Source organism: Doryrhamphus excisus, linkage group LG9 (assembly GCF_037039965.1).
Source record: "Doryrhamphus excisus strain RoL-2023G ecotype Guam linkage group LG9, RoL_Dexc_Guam_v1.1, whole genome shotgun sequence".
NCBI lineage: Eukaryota > Metazoa > Chordata > Actinopteri > Syngnathiformes > Syngnathidae > Doryrhamphus > Doryrhamphus excisus.
Window position 1 is genome coordinate 21410243 of NC_136365.1, and position 16602 is coordinate 21426844.

Here is a 16602-nt window from a genome sequence, read left to right on the forward strand (position 1 = left end):
TGGTGTGAATCACAGTATGGGGGGGAAATATGGTGCTTGTCGAGGGTTCTTCCATTTAAAGAGGTTTCCGGTGCTTTGTATAGAGTTGTGGACTCCTGTAGAGCAGCGACACACAATAACCTGCACAGAACGCTTTCTAGATCTTCCGGATTCCGCACCTCTTTCTGCAGGACTTCTTGCTTCCGACTCAAATTTACTCCACTCCCGGCCTGCTACTAGGTAAACCCACTCTGCTGTGATTGGTCACACTCCCAAACGCTCCCGAGGACTTCTGAATATGTATGTCCACGTTTACTTTGCAAATGCGCAAAGTTTTATAGGTCATAAAAGTGGAAATAGCATAATAGGTCCCCTTTAATAATCAGTCAGTCCGTCATAATCACTTGGAATACATACTGTAATTGGCACCAGATTAATGAATGAAGATACTGGCCATCATAGAGCACTGAGTGTGAAATTACCTTCTCCTTGGAATGGATGAAGGTTTCCAGGACAAATGAGGTGCTAAGCTGCAAAATAAAACCAAAGTGACATGAATGATGTTAGAGTATATAGCATGTAGCATGCATGTAGCATGGGGAAAATATGTACAGTGGAACCTCATGTAGCGTCGGCTAACGTCAAGATTAGTTTGACAAAATTTGGAGTACCTTTTTTGATTACAGCACACATCTTGTGGTGTTAGGAGTCCAACTGTGCGTTTTAAAAATGCCATTTGCTAACATTTCCCTCAATACAAATTAATTAGAATTTTCTCACTGTTACAAAAAAACTACCACAAATGTATGTGTATTGTATGTCGCTTTACAAATCTAATACTTAATAATTTTCTGGATGTAGATGTATTACATGTGTTGATTACCTTGGCAGTCATGAGGGAGATGGCTTTGGGGTCGGGCAGCGTGCTGGGAATGCTGCTGCATAGCTGCCACATGAAACTGGAACACAACAAGGATAAATGGCATACATCAATTATTATATTATTATACAAGGCTGACGACGGGCTGATTGTGGTGGTGAAACCGACCCAAAGTAGGTGTGTTCAAATATGTTCTTGTCCTGGAGGAACTGCATGTTGTCGTGCCAGATCCACTTGACGAGACAACAACATGTTAAGAACAACAAGAAAGGGCGTTCAAGAAAGCCAAAGTGGACAAAGAGTAGTACCTCCAGCAAATCAGGAGAAACATCAAAAGTCAAGTCCTTGGCGTTGTCCTCCTCCAGCTCCACACGCTTGTAGAAGAGCATGTAGGCGCTGTGCGTCTGCCAACACACACCAACGTCACCTTGACAGCTCAGACCAACACAATACAGACAAGTCCTGGGAAGTTCTCACCTTCTCAAAGGAGAAATCCATGAACTTGTCAGTCACTGAGTCGTACGTTTTTGTCTGAAAGACAAACAGAGGTTAGTGGAATGCAAGGGTCTGGGGTCAAAGGTTGTTTTGTGCCAGCCAACGGGTTCCGTACCGTCATCTCTCCTCCGAAGCACTCTGACGCCAGCTGGGCGGAGTCAAAGGGTTTCACCTCAGCATCGTTAAACAGGTACCTGCCGGGATTTTACATCACCATTTTAGACTGCAAGCCTCGAGTTCCTTCCACTGTGACACGGCTCCGCCCTTCCTCACCACTTGTTGTTCTTGTAGGCGTGGGGGTTAATGATGTCTCTGATGAAGCTGTAGTAATGGCCGCCATCTGCTGTGCCCGTGTGCACCGTCACGCCGATGAGGTCGTACTCGTAGCTCTCAGTGACCTTAGACTCGCCTTCGTCCCGAAAACCTGACATAAGAACACACGCACAATTTTGTAGTAGTACAAAATAAGAGGAGCCAAGTGCAGCATCGCGTCGACACACACCATCTTTGCGCTCTCCTTTGCCCATGAGGAAGTCCTCCGTGTAGGGTGTCATGTCCAGACGCAGCGGGAAAGAGAAGTGCGTGTTGACCTTCTCCTTCATCATGGTCACCATGTTGAAGGTGTAACGCATGGTATTGAAGCTCAGGATGTGCGGAAGCTTCTTGAAACAAGCTCTGCAGGAAAGAGCAAAATGGTCATCAATCATCTTTCCATTCTCTGTCAACCAATCAATGCATTGTACTATCCGTAGCACCGCCTTTAAAAAGGTATCCCAATGATTAGCCATTTTGATTTCAAGCCTTCACAGCTTGAACTGTACTCATTGCTGTGCATCATTGTGCATGTGAGGAGCATGTTAACCTTTTCTCAGCGCGGACCTTCTTGCCGCAGTGGGAACATGTGTACATGTTGTCTCCCTCCAGTGTGTCCTTGATGGTCACCTCATCCAGGGACTCCTGATCAGAGAAGACAGCAGACATGAGCGTGAACATACTTGGGCGTCGTTGCGTGGTGTGTATGTGAAGTAGAATGACAAAAGTGTACTCACGTAGATGTTTTTCATGTCTGCTACTTGACATCTGACTGTGTAGAACTCCTCAGCTGTCTGACTCACATGGTCGCAATCCTGTGAGAAACACAACTTGACTCACGTGACCCCAGGTATTCATAAAACATATTTAAAAAAAAAAAAAACCAAAAAAACATTGAGTACATCGTCTAAATAGTGTAGTAGTACTAGTTTTTGAATGATGACAGTGGACTGACCAGAGAAACCACATTGTTGGTGATGACGCCTCCAAACAGAGTCTTCACTGTGTTCTTCTGTGGAATACATCCATTCACTCATGAGACTCTGTGCTGTGTATTTCATCAAGTCACATGACTCGCAGAGAAGGTGCGTACCAGCTCGTGTGACATTTCTTCTATTTTGGTGATGAGGTCGGTGAAGAACTCCGTCATGTCCTTCTGTTCGCCCGTGTTGAGCGGCTGCTTGTCCATGGTGTAGGTCTTGCAGAAGGGCCGTGGGTTGTACGCTTTCCTCTCGCTCTCCTGCAAACATGGCGGACGGGTGAGCGGCTCTGATTGACATGTTGAGTACGAGACCACCGTTGATGATAACGACTCACCATCAGGTATGTAAACATCTTCTGGAGCTCCAGCAGTGTGGTCTTGTGTTTGATATCCTCAGCGTACTGAATATGCACACATAAAAAGATGGAGAATAATAAATCATACAGACTTGAGATCTGGGTGTCATCAGGTGACGGACCTTGGCGGTGAAGATGGCCTGCCTGGCCTCAGGGATCATGTAGAGCTGCTGGATGGTGGAGGCCAGGTAGCAGGTGGCGCCCAGGTTGGTGAGACCCACGAAGCGACACTCGGCACGCACGTCATCATGAGGCCAGTAGTCCCACTTGTACGGCGCGTGCGAGGCTGCAAGGAAACATGAGCGTGTTGGTCAGGCAGCAAGGTGTCATAGAATTTTGGGTGTTCAGTCGCTGTGTGATGAGTTTGGTGTACTTTGTAAGATGAATCATTGAGCGACCTATATTTTCACAACTCTTGATTGGCCAATAAAGAGCTTGTTTGCATCACAAAATGCCATTTTATAACGTGGACATGTACTCCATATTTTAAAGTCATTTTGGTAGAGAGGAGGAGGAGGTCAAGCATGAGCTCACCCTGCATGTGCTGCGACATGACCCAGTTGTGAAGCAGGCGATAGTTCTCCAGGGAACCCTTCACCGTCTCCACCAGCAGGTCGTAGGCCGCCGCCCGGGCAGCATTGGACTTGCATTTAGGCTGAGCCCGGTCAGCCAGGCTGGGGAGGAGGAAGAGGAGGTTGTGGACATCACGAAGGAACTCCTGGCCCTCGCGTGAGAACTTGAAGGGAGGTTTGTGTTTGAGGACGCTGGTGGCAAGACGCAGGAGACCCGTCAGGCCGTCGTCCTCGATGGTGCCATCCTGCTGGTCTAGGATTTCACGGCTGGAAGAAAGGGGGGCGGGCCCACGGTCAATCTAACACGTTCCCATGGCACAAATACAAAGTGAGGAAATATTTTTAGGTAAATTATCTAATGTGATAAAGCGCTGGTTTATCGTGGTGGCCGAGATGTCTTGTTCCTCTAATGTTTGAAGATTTAAACACATGAACACTTGATGGACCTTCGGATGCAGTCGGCAAGGTGTCGCGCGAGGGCGTCCAAATCCAGCAGAGTGGTCTGCACGGAGCCGGCCAGCGATAGAGCAGGAGAGACCTTCTGTGAGTTCAAAGAGACCAGTGCTACCATAATCCAACCACAACATCAACGTTTACATTCTCAGTCATAACTAACGTATGCTTTGATTTCATCAATCAATAATCAATCATCAATCGTTATGACCACCCCACCTGACTGGCATCTTTGACGTGGATGTTGTCAATCAGCTTACACAGCAACCAGAAGTACTCTTTGCAGCCACTTGTTAGGAGGGGCTCTTCCTCATAGTCCTCTACCTGCACCATACATACAAGCATGCTCAATCCATGGCATAGTCGGCCTGCAGCCAGGGTTTGAACACCAGCAGATTTGGGAGAATTTGTCCCAGTAGTTCCTGCACTGACCCCAATTTAGGGTCCAAGTCCCTGAGAAATTCTGACACAGTTTGTGCATGTGTGTGCGCACTTCCTACCCTGAGCGGTTTGACAGCTTGAGCATCAGGCAGGAATTTGAGCAGCGTGGAGGCGGCGAGCAGCAAGAAAGATCTGTTGATGGACTCTCCTCCTTCCAGCCCCGACAGGGAGAGCTTGTATAGGCCATTACACGCCTCGTGTCGTACTGCCGGCTGAGAGCAATTTCATTCGTCAACACTCAAAGCATTACATTTTGCTGCTGTAAAAAGACGCAGATGTATAAAAGTCTCATGATACACCTTCGTTTCCTGCACTCGCATACCAAAATACATTTTAATGTTACGCTTCAATGACAGTTGTCTGAGGATATTCTCCACATGTACGAAAATGTTGGCGGCGGCGGTCTGACCTCTGGTACCAGCAGGGTGAGTTTCCTGAGCCAGTCATGCAAGTGGTCGCTGTCGGCCAGACTGGACTTGACTGAGGAAGAGCAGTGGGCCCAGCTCACCAGCAGCCACATGGAGTAGTGAGTCGCTAGTCGGGACACAAAGTTGGCGAATGAGATGATATAATAATAATAAAATAATACTACAGATAAATAATTCAAAAAGATGTCTCAATAATACTCAGATCTCTTACCCTCATGCCGAGACCTGTGGTTCGACTGGGCCTTCAGAACTCTGTGGAACAAGACCCAAGAGAACAAAAAAAAATCAAATCATCTGCAATAATTCAATATGCTTTGGGGGAAGGTGGGGCAGTCCAGCAAAAAGCTTGCAGAGTAGCAGTTGACACCCACAGAACTGGATTGTTGAATTATGTACAAGTACATAATACAATATAGTGCTAATATAGCACAGGTTTTATTATTATTATTATCTTATTTTCCTAGACTCATATATATTGTGCAATATATGAGTGTAAAGGTGCCTATATGACTGACTATTATGTGTTGATGAACCAGTTTTCTATGCTCCAACTATGAATATTTCTACATTTATGAAAAATAATTCTACTTTGCAGCAATTCACTTTAGAACCAATTAACCATGAGAACCGAAGGATTAGTGTATTCTGTCACCTGTGTGCAAGGTTGTCATAGGTGTAAGCCACATTGATCAGACGTTGAATCAGGTTGGTTCCTTGGACGAGGTTGAGGAAGACCTGTGAGGAGACACGCAACCGCCACGATGACAACAGGAAGTGGACAACATGTTTCTGATGCCGCCATGCTTACAAACCTCAGTGAGTCTTGGAATGTGGACAGTCTTGCCGTGGTCTACGGTGGACTTGCGGGATTTGCCCGGCCACGCACGTTTGCGCTGGCTGTCGGCGAGGCCGGACCAGGAGAAAATGTCATGGTAGGCCAGGTCCAGGTCTGTGGGGTCCACGGCAAACTGGCAGATGAGCTTCAGGAGGCAGGCCAAACAGTCCAGCAGCCACTGAAGAAGTGATAAGACTGTAGGTGCAGTTGTGGCATGCATATGCTAACATCAACCCAATCTGTATTACCACAGTCCATGATTCCTGGTCTTTGGGCTCTAGTATGCCTGAGTTGAATATCTCCAGGAGGAGCTGCAGGCCTCCAGACGAAACAAACTGAAAGACAGAGAAGGATTCTGAAACCAGACGCAACATGCTTGTTTTTACATAACTTTGACCTTCCTGTCGGCCATAGTTTTTACCTTGCAGCTCCACAAGTTCTTGCTGTTCTCTATCTGATCCTCACTGGAGTCATCAGAGTCAGGGTACAGGTCACTGTAGCTTCCCTACACACAGGAGAACCACTTTGGTGAGGTGCACAGGTCACACACCATGTCCATTTAACATGGTAATACTTTAGAAGCTGTACTGCCATCTAGTGGCCAGTATAGGATACTGCATCACCATTTAAATGCATCTTTTTAATGTCTAGTTGTATTTTACTTCATTTAGTATTTTTTATGCTTGAAAATGCTTTATTCAGGCAAAATAAAATGTCTTAAATATGTGTACTTTTTTAAAAAAAACTAATAGGCCATACTCAACCACAAATGACATGATTTATGAATGTATCGAGGTATGAAGCAGCAAAATTCAAACTGCAATGTGGTGAGGGATGACTGCTTTAGGTGTGTTGACACTTGTCATTTTTCTATATATTTAAATGTATTTATATATTTAAATTTGTTATTTTTGATTTTTAAAATAGTCATGTTTAAAAAATTATTTTCTATGCACTAATTATTTTTAGCTTTGAAAATACTGTATATTTACATTAAGTAAAAAAATGTTTTAATGAAATAACTGTAAATAAAAGTGATCATACATTTCCATGGTTTCACAGTGGCCCTCTGAGGGTAACCCTGACTGCGATGTGGCCCGCAGTGGAATGGCCACCCTAGCATCTTGTTAAGGTGGGTCCACCAAGTGTGAACCCACCTATAAACACTAAAGAGTACAACATAGGGCGTCTTTTTTACCGTCGACTCTCTGTGGATGCGGCGGTTTGGTTTGCCCAGAGCTTCAATGATTTCAAGAGCATATAGGAGCTTGTGGGCACTTTTGATCCTCAGCAGCTCCTTCCAGCACAGACCTTCATTCTGCAAACACACACGCACACACACACACACACACGTTGAGCACTTAAGAAAATAGCAAAAAGTAACCTAATCAAACAGAGCATAGACTAACAGTGTCATCTGAGATGTTCTGGAAGGCCTGAAGCATCTTGGGACATGTAGGCAGCAACATGAGCAGCTCCCAAACACGACGAGAGAGGTTCTCTGCATGGAGGTGGAGCTCCTCACAGCGTGCCATCTACACAAACACAAACAAACAGGGACAATACAAAGACCATCTTCTCTTCGAGGTCCTCTATAACGTTTCATTTCAAGCACCAACCTCTGGACTGTCAAGCATCTTCTCCGTATTAGGAGCAGGCGGCTTGAAACAGGCCAGCATCTCCAGCAGGTCAAAGAGCGTAGTGAGGTGCGGCTCCTGGAGGAGTAGCAGCATAGGAATGTGCTCCTTTTGAGGTGGAGGCAGGCAGGATGCGGGCAGCTGAATGCCCTCCCCCTTCCTCTCTCTCCGCGGCGCTCCCAAAGACACAAACACCATCTGGACAAAAAAAAAAAACATGTTAGACTTTATACTTTGTGTGTGTTGAACACTTGAACATCTTTTTAATAAATGGCAGCATGAGAAGATGTGCCATCACCTGCATGTCCTTGAAGCCCAGCTCATGAAGTGTCTTCTCATCATAGTCGGTGGTGAGTTCATGACCTGAAGAGATCATCCTGACTGGTCCCATCAACCCTCCTACAGGCGACGTTGGTACATGTGAGCCAACTAATACACACTGGATGGTCATTGGATGGTAACAGGAGGAGAGGATTCCACCTGGGAAATCTCCTGGCTGTCGGCTGCTTTGACCAAACTCCTGCAGCTGGGCCTGCTGGTTCATCTGCTCCTTTTGCAGGTTCTCGTACCAGTGGGTCACCTCAGCCCGCAGGTCTGCTACCTGGTCGCTGGGGTACATCTCAATGGTCATCTGGTTAGATACATGCAAAGACCTTAAGTAATCCCACTTGAAATGCAATGATAGACAAAAACAGATACAATAATTCAAAATTCCAATAGTTTGATACATCTAAATGTACCACGAACATATGCCGTTCGATTCACTGTTCCGATGTTATGAACTGTCAGATGACATTGGTAGATATGATTGACGTACCTTGTCTGGCAGGCCTGCGGGCTGACAGACGATCCTGAGTGGAAGCGATTGTTTGTCACTGAGAGCTTTCAGGTGACTGCTAATTCCCGTTCCCTCGATCTGCCACTGTCGGAGGTGATAGGCGAACCTGTCAATAAGAACGCAGCTTTTGAGACGAAATGGGAACGAGCCGCCTGCGAGATGTTCACGGGCACACCTGTAAACTCATCATGTACCTGCGTCTGAAGGCCTCCAGGTGCGTTTTGAGCATGAGCAGCCCCCTCTCGATGCTGGTCAGGCTGGACTGAGCATCCTTCTCCAGGTTGGCGGACGCCATCAGCAGACTCTCCATGCACTTCCTGATGAACTCCTGCTCCTTCTCCAGGCCTGTCTTACCAGCTGAAGACATGCAACACACACATATTTAGGGATAGAGCAAACATCTGGAGATGCTTTCATCCCAACGTGCGTCATTAGGTACATCTGCACAAACCTACTGGTAAATATCACAAATGACAAATCTTTTGGTTTGACTGGTAGAGACTGACCGTTGATGTAGTAGGAGTTGATGTACTGAATGGCAGCACGGCTGATGTCAGCTGACTGGGCTCTGAGGGCAATCCCCCACAGTTGGTCCATCCCACAAAGCTAGATGTGTATTAAAATAAATAAATAAGTGAGCTGTTGTTGCTGGCTTAGCTGTTTCTTGCTAGAGAAGCGTTTACGTACCTCACAGCTGGTGGTGTTGTCCAGAGCACTGGTGGCGAGACGGGCCAGATTACAAAGGTGCTGGAAGAGGTTTAGGCCCGTCATGCTGATGGTCTCCGGCTTTAGCTGAGGCATCTGAACAACAACAGAAGATACAAGGCAAAACCACTCAAATCATGATGGACAAAGAAGCACTTTAAACAGACATTGCTTGTAATGTAATGTTCAGCAGGGGGTTAAATCTAAACATGCTGGTGAATGGTTACCTTCTCCAGGAAGAGGTGCTTGTAGGTTTCTATGCCCATGGCGTGCTGGTCCTTGCTGCGAACCTGATTGAGGAACCAGTGGAGGGCGTCGTCGTAGCACTCCGCATCCTCCACCAGGCAGTGCCACAAGATATCCACCTGCTCCAGACTCAGTCCTGACAGGAGGCAGCCACAACATCAACGTGACATACATTGTGATACATTCCATTGCACTGAAGAAGGAAGGTCTCACTGAAGTGATCGGGTGATCCCAGTGTGGAGAAGACACAGGTGAGGAACTGCAGGCGGACCTGAACCTCTGCACTGTGACTATACCTGCAACCAGAAGGTGCATCAAAGTGTTGTGTTGTTCCAGTGGGATAGAATAGCGGACCAAAGACTCACAGTGCAAACTTGTGGCGGTGCTGGTGGACTTCCTGGATGTAGTGTTGTAGGTTGTCAAAGAAGAGCTTCATCATGTGCAGCTCCTTCTCCGCCCACCTGACAGAAGCAAAACCAAAAAACCCTTAGACCTCACATAGGCAGTAGAACGTCCTTTTCTGTGATGTGCAGTAACAGAAACGTTACTAACATGGTGATCCAGTGAGTGTCATAGCTGGAACCAAACTGCTGGAAAGTGCCAAAGAGTTTGGGGAGCAGTCGCAAAGAAACAACAACAGAGCTGGCAAAAAAAAAGACAACACGTTTCCCTGATTAGTGTTAACTCTGAGGTTTGACTACTGTCACATTCTCACCGGTGGTGGGCCAGGTTGTCAAGGCAACCCTCGATGAAGCGCATTCGGATCTGTCTGTCAGTGAACCAACACACCAGAGAACAGAGCAGCTTCTCTGCTTCGTTAATGAGACCCTCAGAAAGGTGGATCTGAAACACAATCATGTGACATGAAACCGGAGCTTTGTCACCTGTCAATAATAGTCTTGATTTGACACAGCAGGGGAGGAGAGCATACCGCGTCCTCATCCTGCACCAGGTCCCACAGGAGCGTGCTGCCTTTCTTGCAAACGTTGTCCAGGTTGATGTCAGTCACCGCATGGCTGCTGGAGTACTGATGTTTGTGCACGGCAGGACCTGCACACCAACAGAACCCGTTCAAAACATGGCTGCTTTTACAGCGAATGAACAGTGTTGGAACGACGCAAAAGCACCTTGAACCAGGTGCTCGTGGTAGATGGAGGCCAGGTTGGGGAGGTGCTGCTGGAGATGGGAGCTGAGTTCAGCGTGGGAGTTGATCTGGACCAGCTCCTCCTCGCAGCCCGACTCCTCGCCGTCAAAGTCAGCCATGTTCTTCTCAGACTTGGCGCTGACCTGGGAGCTGCTGCAGCTGACGTCGTCGGCACTCAGCATGTCCTCCACCAGAGGCCTGGGTGGGTGGTGCGGGAGTGGTTAAGAAAGAGAAAAGACCCCTAAAGAGGGCTTCTGATGAACACGTACCCTTCTTGATGGTGGTGATGGTGGTGGTGATGGTGGTGATGATGATGGTGATGATGCTGGGGGCCAATGAAGCGGTGACAGTTGAAGAGCTCGCCGCCCATGGCTTCGCCGAGGAAGTCTGTGGGCCGGGACATGCAGGGGGGCTCTTGACGACTCTGGCCCACCTGGGAGGGGCTGCCGTCGGGCACTTGGGGGTGCTCGGGGTCATCGAGCCGAGCGGACGATGAGGTTGGGCACGCGTCCATTACCCTCATGTGACTTTCCAGTGACGTCGACGCAGCTGTCGCCATGATGGCAGAAGTCTCTGGGCTGAAGGAGAGAACCTTGGGTTTGGCCCCACCCCCGTCTCCACTGGGCCCCACCCCTTCACAGAGAGCCTCGCCCGCCTTCCTCTTTCTTGACTCCCCCTGCTCCCGGGGGTCCTTCTGCTGGCTGTCCTCAGCAGGCTCCTCTTCATCGTCCTCCTCATCCTCCTCCTCATCCTCCTCATCGTCGTCATCCTCCTCCTCGTCATCATCATCATCCTCCTCCTCCTCCTCCTTCAGAGCTTCGCTATCTACCATGTCGTCGGAGTGCAGCTCGCTGCCGGGGCTGCCAGCTGATTGGCTGCCTCGGGTGGAGGCGGCCTCGTTGCTGGAGGCGTCGCTGCGGCCGCTTGTGCTGCCGGGCCCGCTGCTGCCTTCCTCCACGCTGTTGGCGGTCTCGTCGGAGCTGCCCTGCATGGACTCCTGACAAAAAGAAGGACCACTGAGATGAATCACAGCAGAGCGTGGCGACGACGGCACAAGGAGGCGTGTCTTTGATTTGACGCTTTGGTATGGGTTTGTCCAAAATTGCTATTCAAGGAAGTTCCCACGATGTTAAAGTGTAAACAAGTGAAAGTGAATTTATTTCCAAAGTATTGCTTACCTCGGTGTCAGAAAGCCTCTGTTGGCCACGCTTGCTTCCCGCCATCAGCTGCTCCTCCATGTCCATGTCACTTCCTGCGCTGTGCTGAGTGTCGCTGTTGTCGCTGCTGTCAGGACTAGCAGCCGGTGAGCCTGACAGGAAAAACAACAAAAAAAACATCATGTAGGTACTATACAGTACGTGACTGCATACTGCAGGTCTGAGCGCCTTCTGCTGCAGAACTATTCTGCTGTGAGCAGCCAGACTGACCCTTCTTGTTGCCCATGGAGATGTTAGTGTTCAGCAGTGAGGCGAAGGAGCTCTGCTTAGACAGCTGGGCCTTGGCAGCGAGGGCGTTGTTCCAAAGAGCCTTGATGAGCATTGACGCCAGGTAGAGCGTCTGGAAACAAACATCCGCCATACGTTGTACAGCCACATATGTATATAGCTCTCAAACACATCACAAAGTCGAAGTGAGAGGGTACCTGCTCGGTGTGCGCGCTGGGGTGCAGACTTGAGACCAAGTTGAGGACATGACGGAGAGGCACCGGATCGAGGTTTTTGATGAGGGAAGGAAAAAGGTCGTGGATGTAGCGACTACAGTGTTTCAGCTGTGGCACAAAGCAAAAAGGAAGTTGTTTGATGTTTAAATACAAAGATATAATAGAATATATGTATATATAATATATAGAAATAAAAAGACTGCTTGTATTGGAGTAGCAATATCAAAGATTTTAGATCAGGGGTCTCAAACACGCGGCCCGCGGGCCAAGTACGGCCCGCAGGACACTAGTTTGAGGCCCCCGCCTTGATATGAAAGTTTAATGTTAGTGCGGCCCGCGCAATTTTGATATGGATGCTGTATGGTATCATGTACCCAGAAAACATTATTACATTTGATTAATGTTCATGTTAAAGGTTAAATAACTGTTAATAGTTGTCCTTCCTGTCCGTGTGGAAGTGGTACGTTTTTGGCTATTTAAGTTTAAAGGAAATAACTAGAAGGCTATCGTTTAGGTCACTAGCTCTCTAGTTTGCTGACTATAGTTGTGTTTTGTCATGTCTACAGGGCTCTAATAATGCTTTGTTAATTTTAATCAGAAAAAAAAAATTGTCTACCCACCAACTATGTGGTTTCTTAAGTTTTTATTATTATTACTATTATATTTATTTATTACTGATTGATTTTCTTTATTCTTGATTTGTTTATTTATTTTTCATCTTATTTTGTGCAGAACAATAAAAATTAAGATATTTGAGAACACTGGAATGTTTTATCAGAGCTGAAAAAGTTTGTATATTTTTCTGTTTTTAATAAATGCGTTTTGTTTTTTTTGGGGGGAAACCTGATGCAGCCCAGCCTTGCCCAGACCCTAGCTCCAGTGGGCCCCAGGTAAATTGAGTTTGAGACCCCTGTTTTAGATGCAATCCAATATAATTTGGCTAATATCATATCGATATCGCATATCAGTATTGGATCAGGACACCCCTAAATGATCATACAAAATGACGAGCAGAAAACATGACAGCCTCAAATGTGTCGGTCTCACCTGAGCGGCGGCCCAGATGCAGTCCACGTGCTGCGTGCTGAGTCGGCCTTCTGCAGCCAGGAAGTTAAGGATCACTTGGCACTGTTTAATGATCTGAAACATTATATTAATACGGTGGTTAAAACGTAGCTAGAATGCGGCCATCTTCAACAAAGCTCTCACCTCGATGTGCAAATTAGGTCCAAAAATATGCTCCACCACGTTATTGTGGATCAACCAGTCGGCTAGTTCCTTTGCTATGGACCTGGAACAACAGTGGAACAACAGTGGAACAACAGTGGAACACCACGGTCACTCAGTGACAAGCCAGCTGGACCCTCGTCACACATTAACTTACGTTTCTGTGTCAGACACCAAAGACTCGTTGTTGCACACGTCGTTGAAAGTGTGGAGTTGGTTCTGTGGAAGAAAACGAGCGTTCGAGTGAGTCGCTGTACTGCTCGTAGCATCCTGGGTTTGCTATGATCTGCCATGATGTATAAGTGTAATGCTACAGTCCTCAATTGTGTCCATGTTGACTCACAGTAATTTGGCTGAGGCCGGCCAGACGCATGGTCAGTGTGGGCGACATGAAGTACTTAAAGGCCAGGTCCAGACTCTCCTTGTCGAAGCACAGTGCGCTGTCCAGTGGCTCCTTCACCGTGCTCCACATCAGGTCGGCCATGTTGCGTGCCGCGCTCTGGCGCAGCTCCTGGTCTGACAGCTTACACAGGTACCTGCCGACCACGGGGAGGACATCTTTGACGGTCAAAATGGCAGTTTGGAGAGGGAATTATGACCGAGCACGCAATCAGTACACACTCAGGAGTGCTCATCTTGTTTGGGATAAGCAAGGAGATCTCGGTTCAAAATGCTTGTGTGATTCTGATGAACAATGTTCCTTTTTAAGTGAGTCACATGACCTGCTTTGCCTCTTCCAGGGTCACGTGAGGAGAGCTTTGCTGGAGGCCTGGAAACGGTTGCTATGGTGACCACAGTTCTCTCTCTCTCACAACCACACCGGGCTGTGTGAATTTGGAGGTTTGACAAGAGACACGAACCACGCCTTGAATTTCAACCAGGAGACATGTGACACCTGACTTATCAATCAAAGAACAGCATTCTAGGTTGAATCAGAAATCCATCATAAAAGAATTATTGCTATTGTTTATAATGAATTATGAATGACTTATGTTGCATTCCTCTTGCCTCCAAACAGGCAGGAAGAGAATTAACTCTTTGCATTGATTTAGCACCCCCATGCTTTATAGAACAGCGTTTAATACAACGGCGTGAGACCCTTGTCAGTCATACAGTTGCTTCGCCTCTGTGGGGGGGGGGGGGGGGGGGGCGGGGTTGCTAGCATAAACACACTGCAGCAACGAAGCCTCATGAGGAACAATGCAAGGTAACGCGCACTCGAAATTACAATGAAAAAAGTAGACAGCAAAAACCACATTTGTTAGAATTATTGGTAAAATCTCATCTCGCCAGACCTCACAGCTAGGAGACCAGGGTTCAATTCCACCCTCGGCCATCTCTGTGTAGAGTTTGCATGTTCTCCCCGTGCATGCGTGGGTTTCCTCCCACATTCCAAAAACATGCTAGGTTAATTGGCCACTCCAAATTGTCCATAGGTATGAATGTGAGTGTGAATGGTTGTTTGTCTATATGTGCCCCGTGATTGGCTGGCCACCAGTCCAGGGTGTACCCGCCTCTCGACCCAAGACAGCTGGGATAGGCTCCAGCACCCCCGCGAAAAAGCGGTAGAAAATGAATGAATCTCATCTCACGACAGTTATGAATGCGTGCTGCCTCAAACTGTACATGGAAATACTTAAGTACAAATAAGTCGTTAAAAAATCGTAGCTTGTAATCATGTATGGAACACTCACCGTATGACATATGTGCGGAACGGGATGATGTGCTGCATGACTGCAGGAATGTGCAGCCATATTCGGATCTGCACACAAACAAAAACCATGTCATTGGTGTTGTAGTGGGGGGGTTAGGGTTAGGGTTACTCACGTTGGAGACGATGGTGATGAAGGCGTGCGCGATGGGGAAAGGCAGGCTCTCCGGTGTGGCCGACTCGAAGCACTCCTTCATGAGGGACAAGCCGTGCTTCCCGCAGAAGAGGCACACGTAACGCAGCAGGTGTAGTGGGACCTCCACGTCCTGGACACAGCATCACAAGGGGAGTCGTTTACAGCTTTTACTTTCCAAACACCTGACGTTCCCAAAGTAGATGATCTAACCAGATAATTATCCATTTCTTTATTGATACTGTACTGATGAGAAGCTAGGTATCACATATTTAAGGTTAGATGATAAAGGCGTTCCTCTTACGTTCATGTCACAGAAGGAGCCAAGGATGTTGCTTTCATGAGCGGATATGTCCTAGAAGATAGAGAAATAGTCTGATTGGTCAGCTGGGGAAAGTGAATGACAATGACACTCATGGAGGGTGCGGTGGGGGGTGCATTTTGCAGGACCAACCTCGATGGTGGGGTGTGTGTTGTGTTTGTAGGCAGTGTAAAGAGGGAATTGGATCTGAAAGATCTTGGCAGCGCACAGCAGCAGTTTCTCTCTTTCCTCTGTGCTCCATGATCTAAAGGGGTCATGGCCATCATGTCCGACACCGCCCGCCGACAAGCGGCCATCAGCAACCTGAGACCTGCCGGCGTTCTCACCGGTCCCTGGTTCCATCTGGGTTTCTCCCGATAGATTGCACCCATGGCTCTGCTTCTGGTTCAAGTCTGGAGTGTCAGCGTCCTCTTCAGCAGAATCCCGCTCTACATTGACAGGCTCGTCCTCCCCGGGTGAAGCCGGCTGAGGGACGGACTCGTGCTCTTCAGACACTGCCTCCTCCTCCGCAGCGGCGCCTGATAAGCTTCCCTTGTGGCCGTAGTCCTGAACGCTGCAGAGACGGTCCCTGAGGCTGCTGATCTGGACGATGACCAGGTTGATGAGAGCGCACACCAGCTGGTTGAAGACCTCCAAGTGCTTGTACTCCTTGAAGCAGCACAGACATTGTCTGTGGACAAAACAGGAAGTTGTGAGGGTGCGCTTGCATTGACCCAGCAATGGACATTCAAAGGATCTTAACCTCATTTCTGGTATCATCTCTTATGTTTTGACCCGTGTATTAAATCAGCTATAAAATACACTAAAAACAATAAGTTAACATCAAATTTGCTTCTCATGTCTTGGTTACCTTCTTAGGCTTCCTCATCCGTGAAAATGTTGCTTTTAATACTTTTGTTGTGCGCATGTAGGCCTTTTTTTGTCACTATACCCCTCCATTTTAATTTCCAAAAATGGTAAACTGAAAATCATATTCATAAATTGAAGGTTCTTTTCTTACCTGGCTATTACTGAGGGCTATAAAACATATCTCCTAAATCAATTAGTTTTATTTATTTTCTCATTTTAGTATTAATCACTAAAGAAACATGTATGGTGTTGGGGTGAATTTTGACCCAAATATATTCATGTCAAGAAAAGGTAGAAAAAGTGATTGTTTTCAGCAACAGAACTTTAGTATAAACTGAAATCAGGTCCAGATCTTGGTTCACTGTACTTCTTGCCGTTCTTTCCATGATCCAAATTG

General features: G+C 47.3%; 1 protein-coding gene across 2 annotated transcripts in view; it reads right to left on the bottom strand.

Moving 5' to 3' along the window:
• usp34 (ubiquitin specific peptidase 34) overlaps positions 1 to 16602 on the bottom strand; it is a 29183-nt gene that overhangs the window by 8642 nt on the left and 3939 nt on the right. For both annotated transcript variants that reach the window (XM_058069962.2, XM_058069951.2), the window contains exons 3-54: positions 15489 to 16026; positions 15339 to 15389; positions 15018 to 15167; positions 14885 to 14952; positions 13534 to 13726; positions 13348 to 13409; positions 13173 to 13254; positions 13011 to 13103; positions 11946 to 12071; positions 11731 to 11860; positions 11482 to 11612; positions 10573 to 11300; positions 10287 to 10501; positions 10091 to 10209; positions 9875 to 10002; positions 9712 to 9801; positions 9525 to 9620; positions 9373 to 9455; positions 9141 to 9295; positions 8896 to 9009; positions 8715 to 8814; positions 8403 to 8565; positions 8188 to 8314; positions 7851 to 8001; positions 7669 to 7769; positions 7353 to 7568; positions 7143 to 7268; positions 6932 to 7051; positions 6155 to 6238; positions 5982 to 6068; positions 5711 to 5911; positions 5551 to 5633; positions 5110 to 5150; positions 4880 to 5004; positions 4530 to 4682; positions 4249 to 4353; positions 4023 to 4117; positions 3539 to 3843; positions 3127 to 3290; positions 2984 to 3049; positions 2760 to 2906; positions 2622 to 2678; positions 2404 to 2481; positions 2217 to 2311; positions 1857 to 2029; positions 1628 to 1778; positions 1470 to 1548; positions 1337 to 1390; positions 1168 to 1263; positions 1028 to 1092; positions 863 to 938; positions 462 to 509 (exon numbers count right to left, since the gene is read on the bottom strand). In XM_058069962.2, the coding sequence (XP_057925945.2) occupies positions 462 to 509; positions 863 to 938; positions 1028 to 1092; positions 1168 to 1263; positions 1337 to 1390; positions 1470 to 1548; positions 1628 to 1778; positions 1857 to 2029; positions 2217 to 2311; positions 2404 to 2481; positions 2622 to 2678; positions 2760 to 2906; positions 2984 to 3049; positions 3127 to 3290; positions 3539 to 3843; positions 4023 to 4117; positions 4249 to 4353; positions 4530 to 4682; positions 4880 to 5004; positions 5110 to 5150; positions 5551 to 5633; positions 5711 to 5911; positions 5982 to 6068; positions 6155 to 6238; positions 6932 to 7051; positions 7143 to 7268; positions 7353 to 7568; positions 7669 to 7769; positions 7851 to 8001; positions 8188 to 8314; positions 8403 to 8565; positions 8715 to 8814; positions 8896 to 9009; positions 9141 to 9295; positions 9373 to 9455; positions 9525 to 9620; positions 9712 to 9801; positions 9875 to 10002; positions 10091 to 10209; positions 10287 to 10501; positions 10573 to 11300; positions 11482 to 11612; positions 11731 to 11860; positions 11946 to 12071; positions 13011 to 13103; positions 13173 to 13254; positions 13348 to 13409; positions 13534 to 13726; positions 14885 to 14952; positions 15018 to 15167; positions 15339 to 15389; positions 15489 to 16026 (7084 nt within the window). The remainder of the gene's footprint in view (positions 1 to 461; positions 510 to 862; positions 939 to 1027; positions 1093 to 1167; positions 1264 to 1336; positions 1391 to 1469; positions 1549 to 1627; positions 1779 to 1856; positions 2030 to 2216; positions 2312 to 2403; positions 2482 to 2621; positions 2679 to 2759; positions 2907 to 2983; positions 3050 to 3126; positions 3291 to 3538; positions 3844 to 4022; positions 4118 to 4248; positions 4354 to 4529; positions 4683 to 4879; positions 5005 to 5109; positions 5151 to 5550; positions 5634 to 5710; positions 5912 to 5981; positions 6069 to 6154; positions 6239 to 6931; positions 7052 to 7142; positions 7269 to 7352; positions 7569 to 7668; positions 7770 to 7850; positions 8002 to 8187; positions 8315 to 8402; positions 8566 to 8714; positions 8815 to 8895; positions 9010 to 9140; positions 9296 to 9372; positions 9456 to 9524; positions 9621 to 9711; positions 9802 to 9874; positions 10003 to 10090; positions 10210 to 10286; positions 10502 to 10572; positions 11301 to 11481; positions 11613 to 11730; positions 11861 to 11945; positions 12072 to 13010; positions 13104 to 13172; positions 13255 to 13347; positions 13410 to 13533; positions 13727 to 14884; positions 14953 to 15017; positions 15168 to 15338; positions 15390 to 15488; positions 16027 to 16602) is intronic.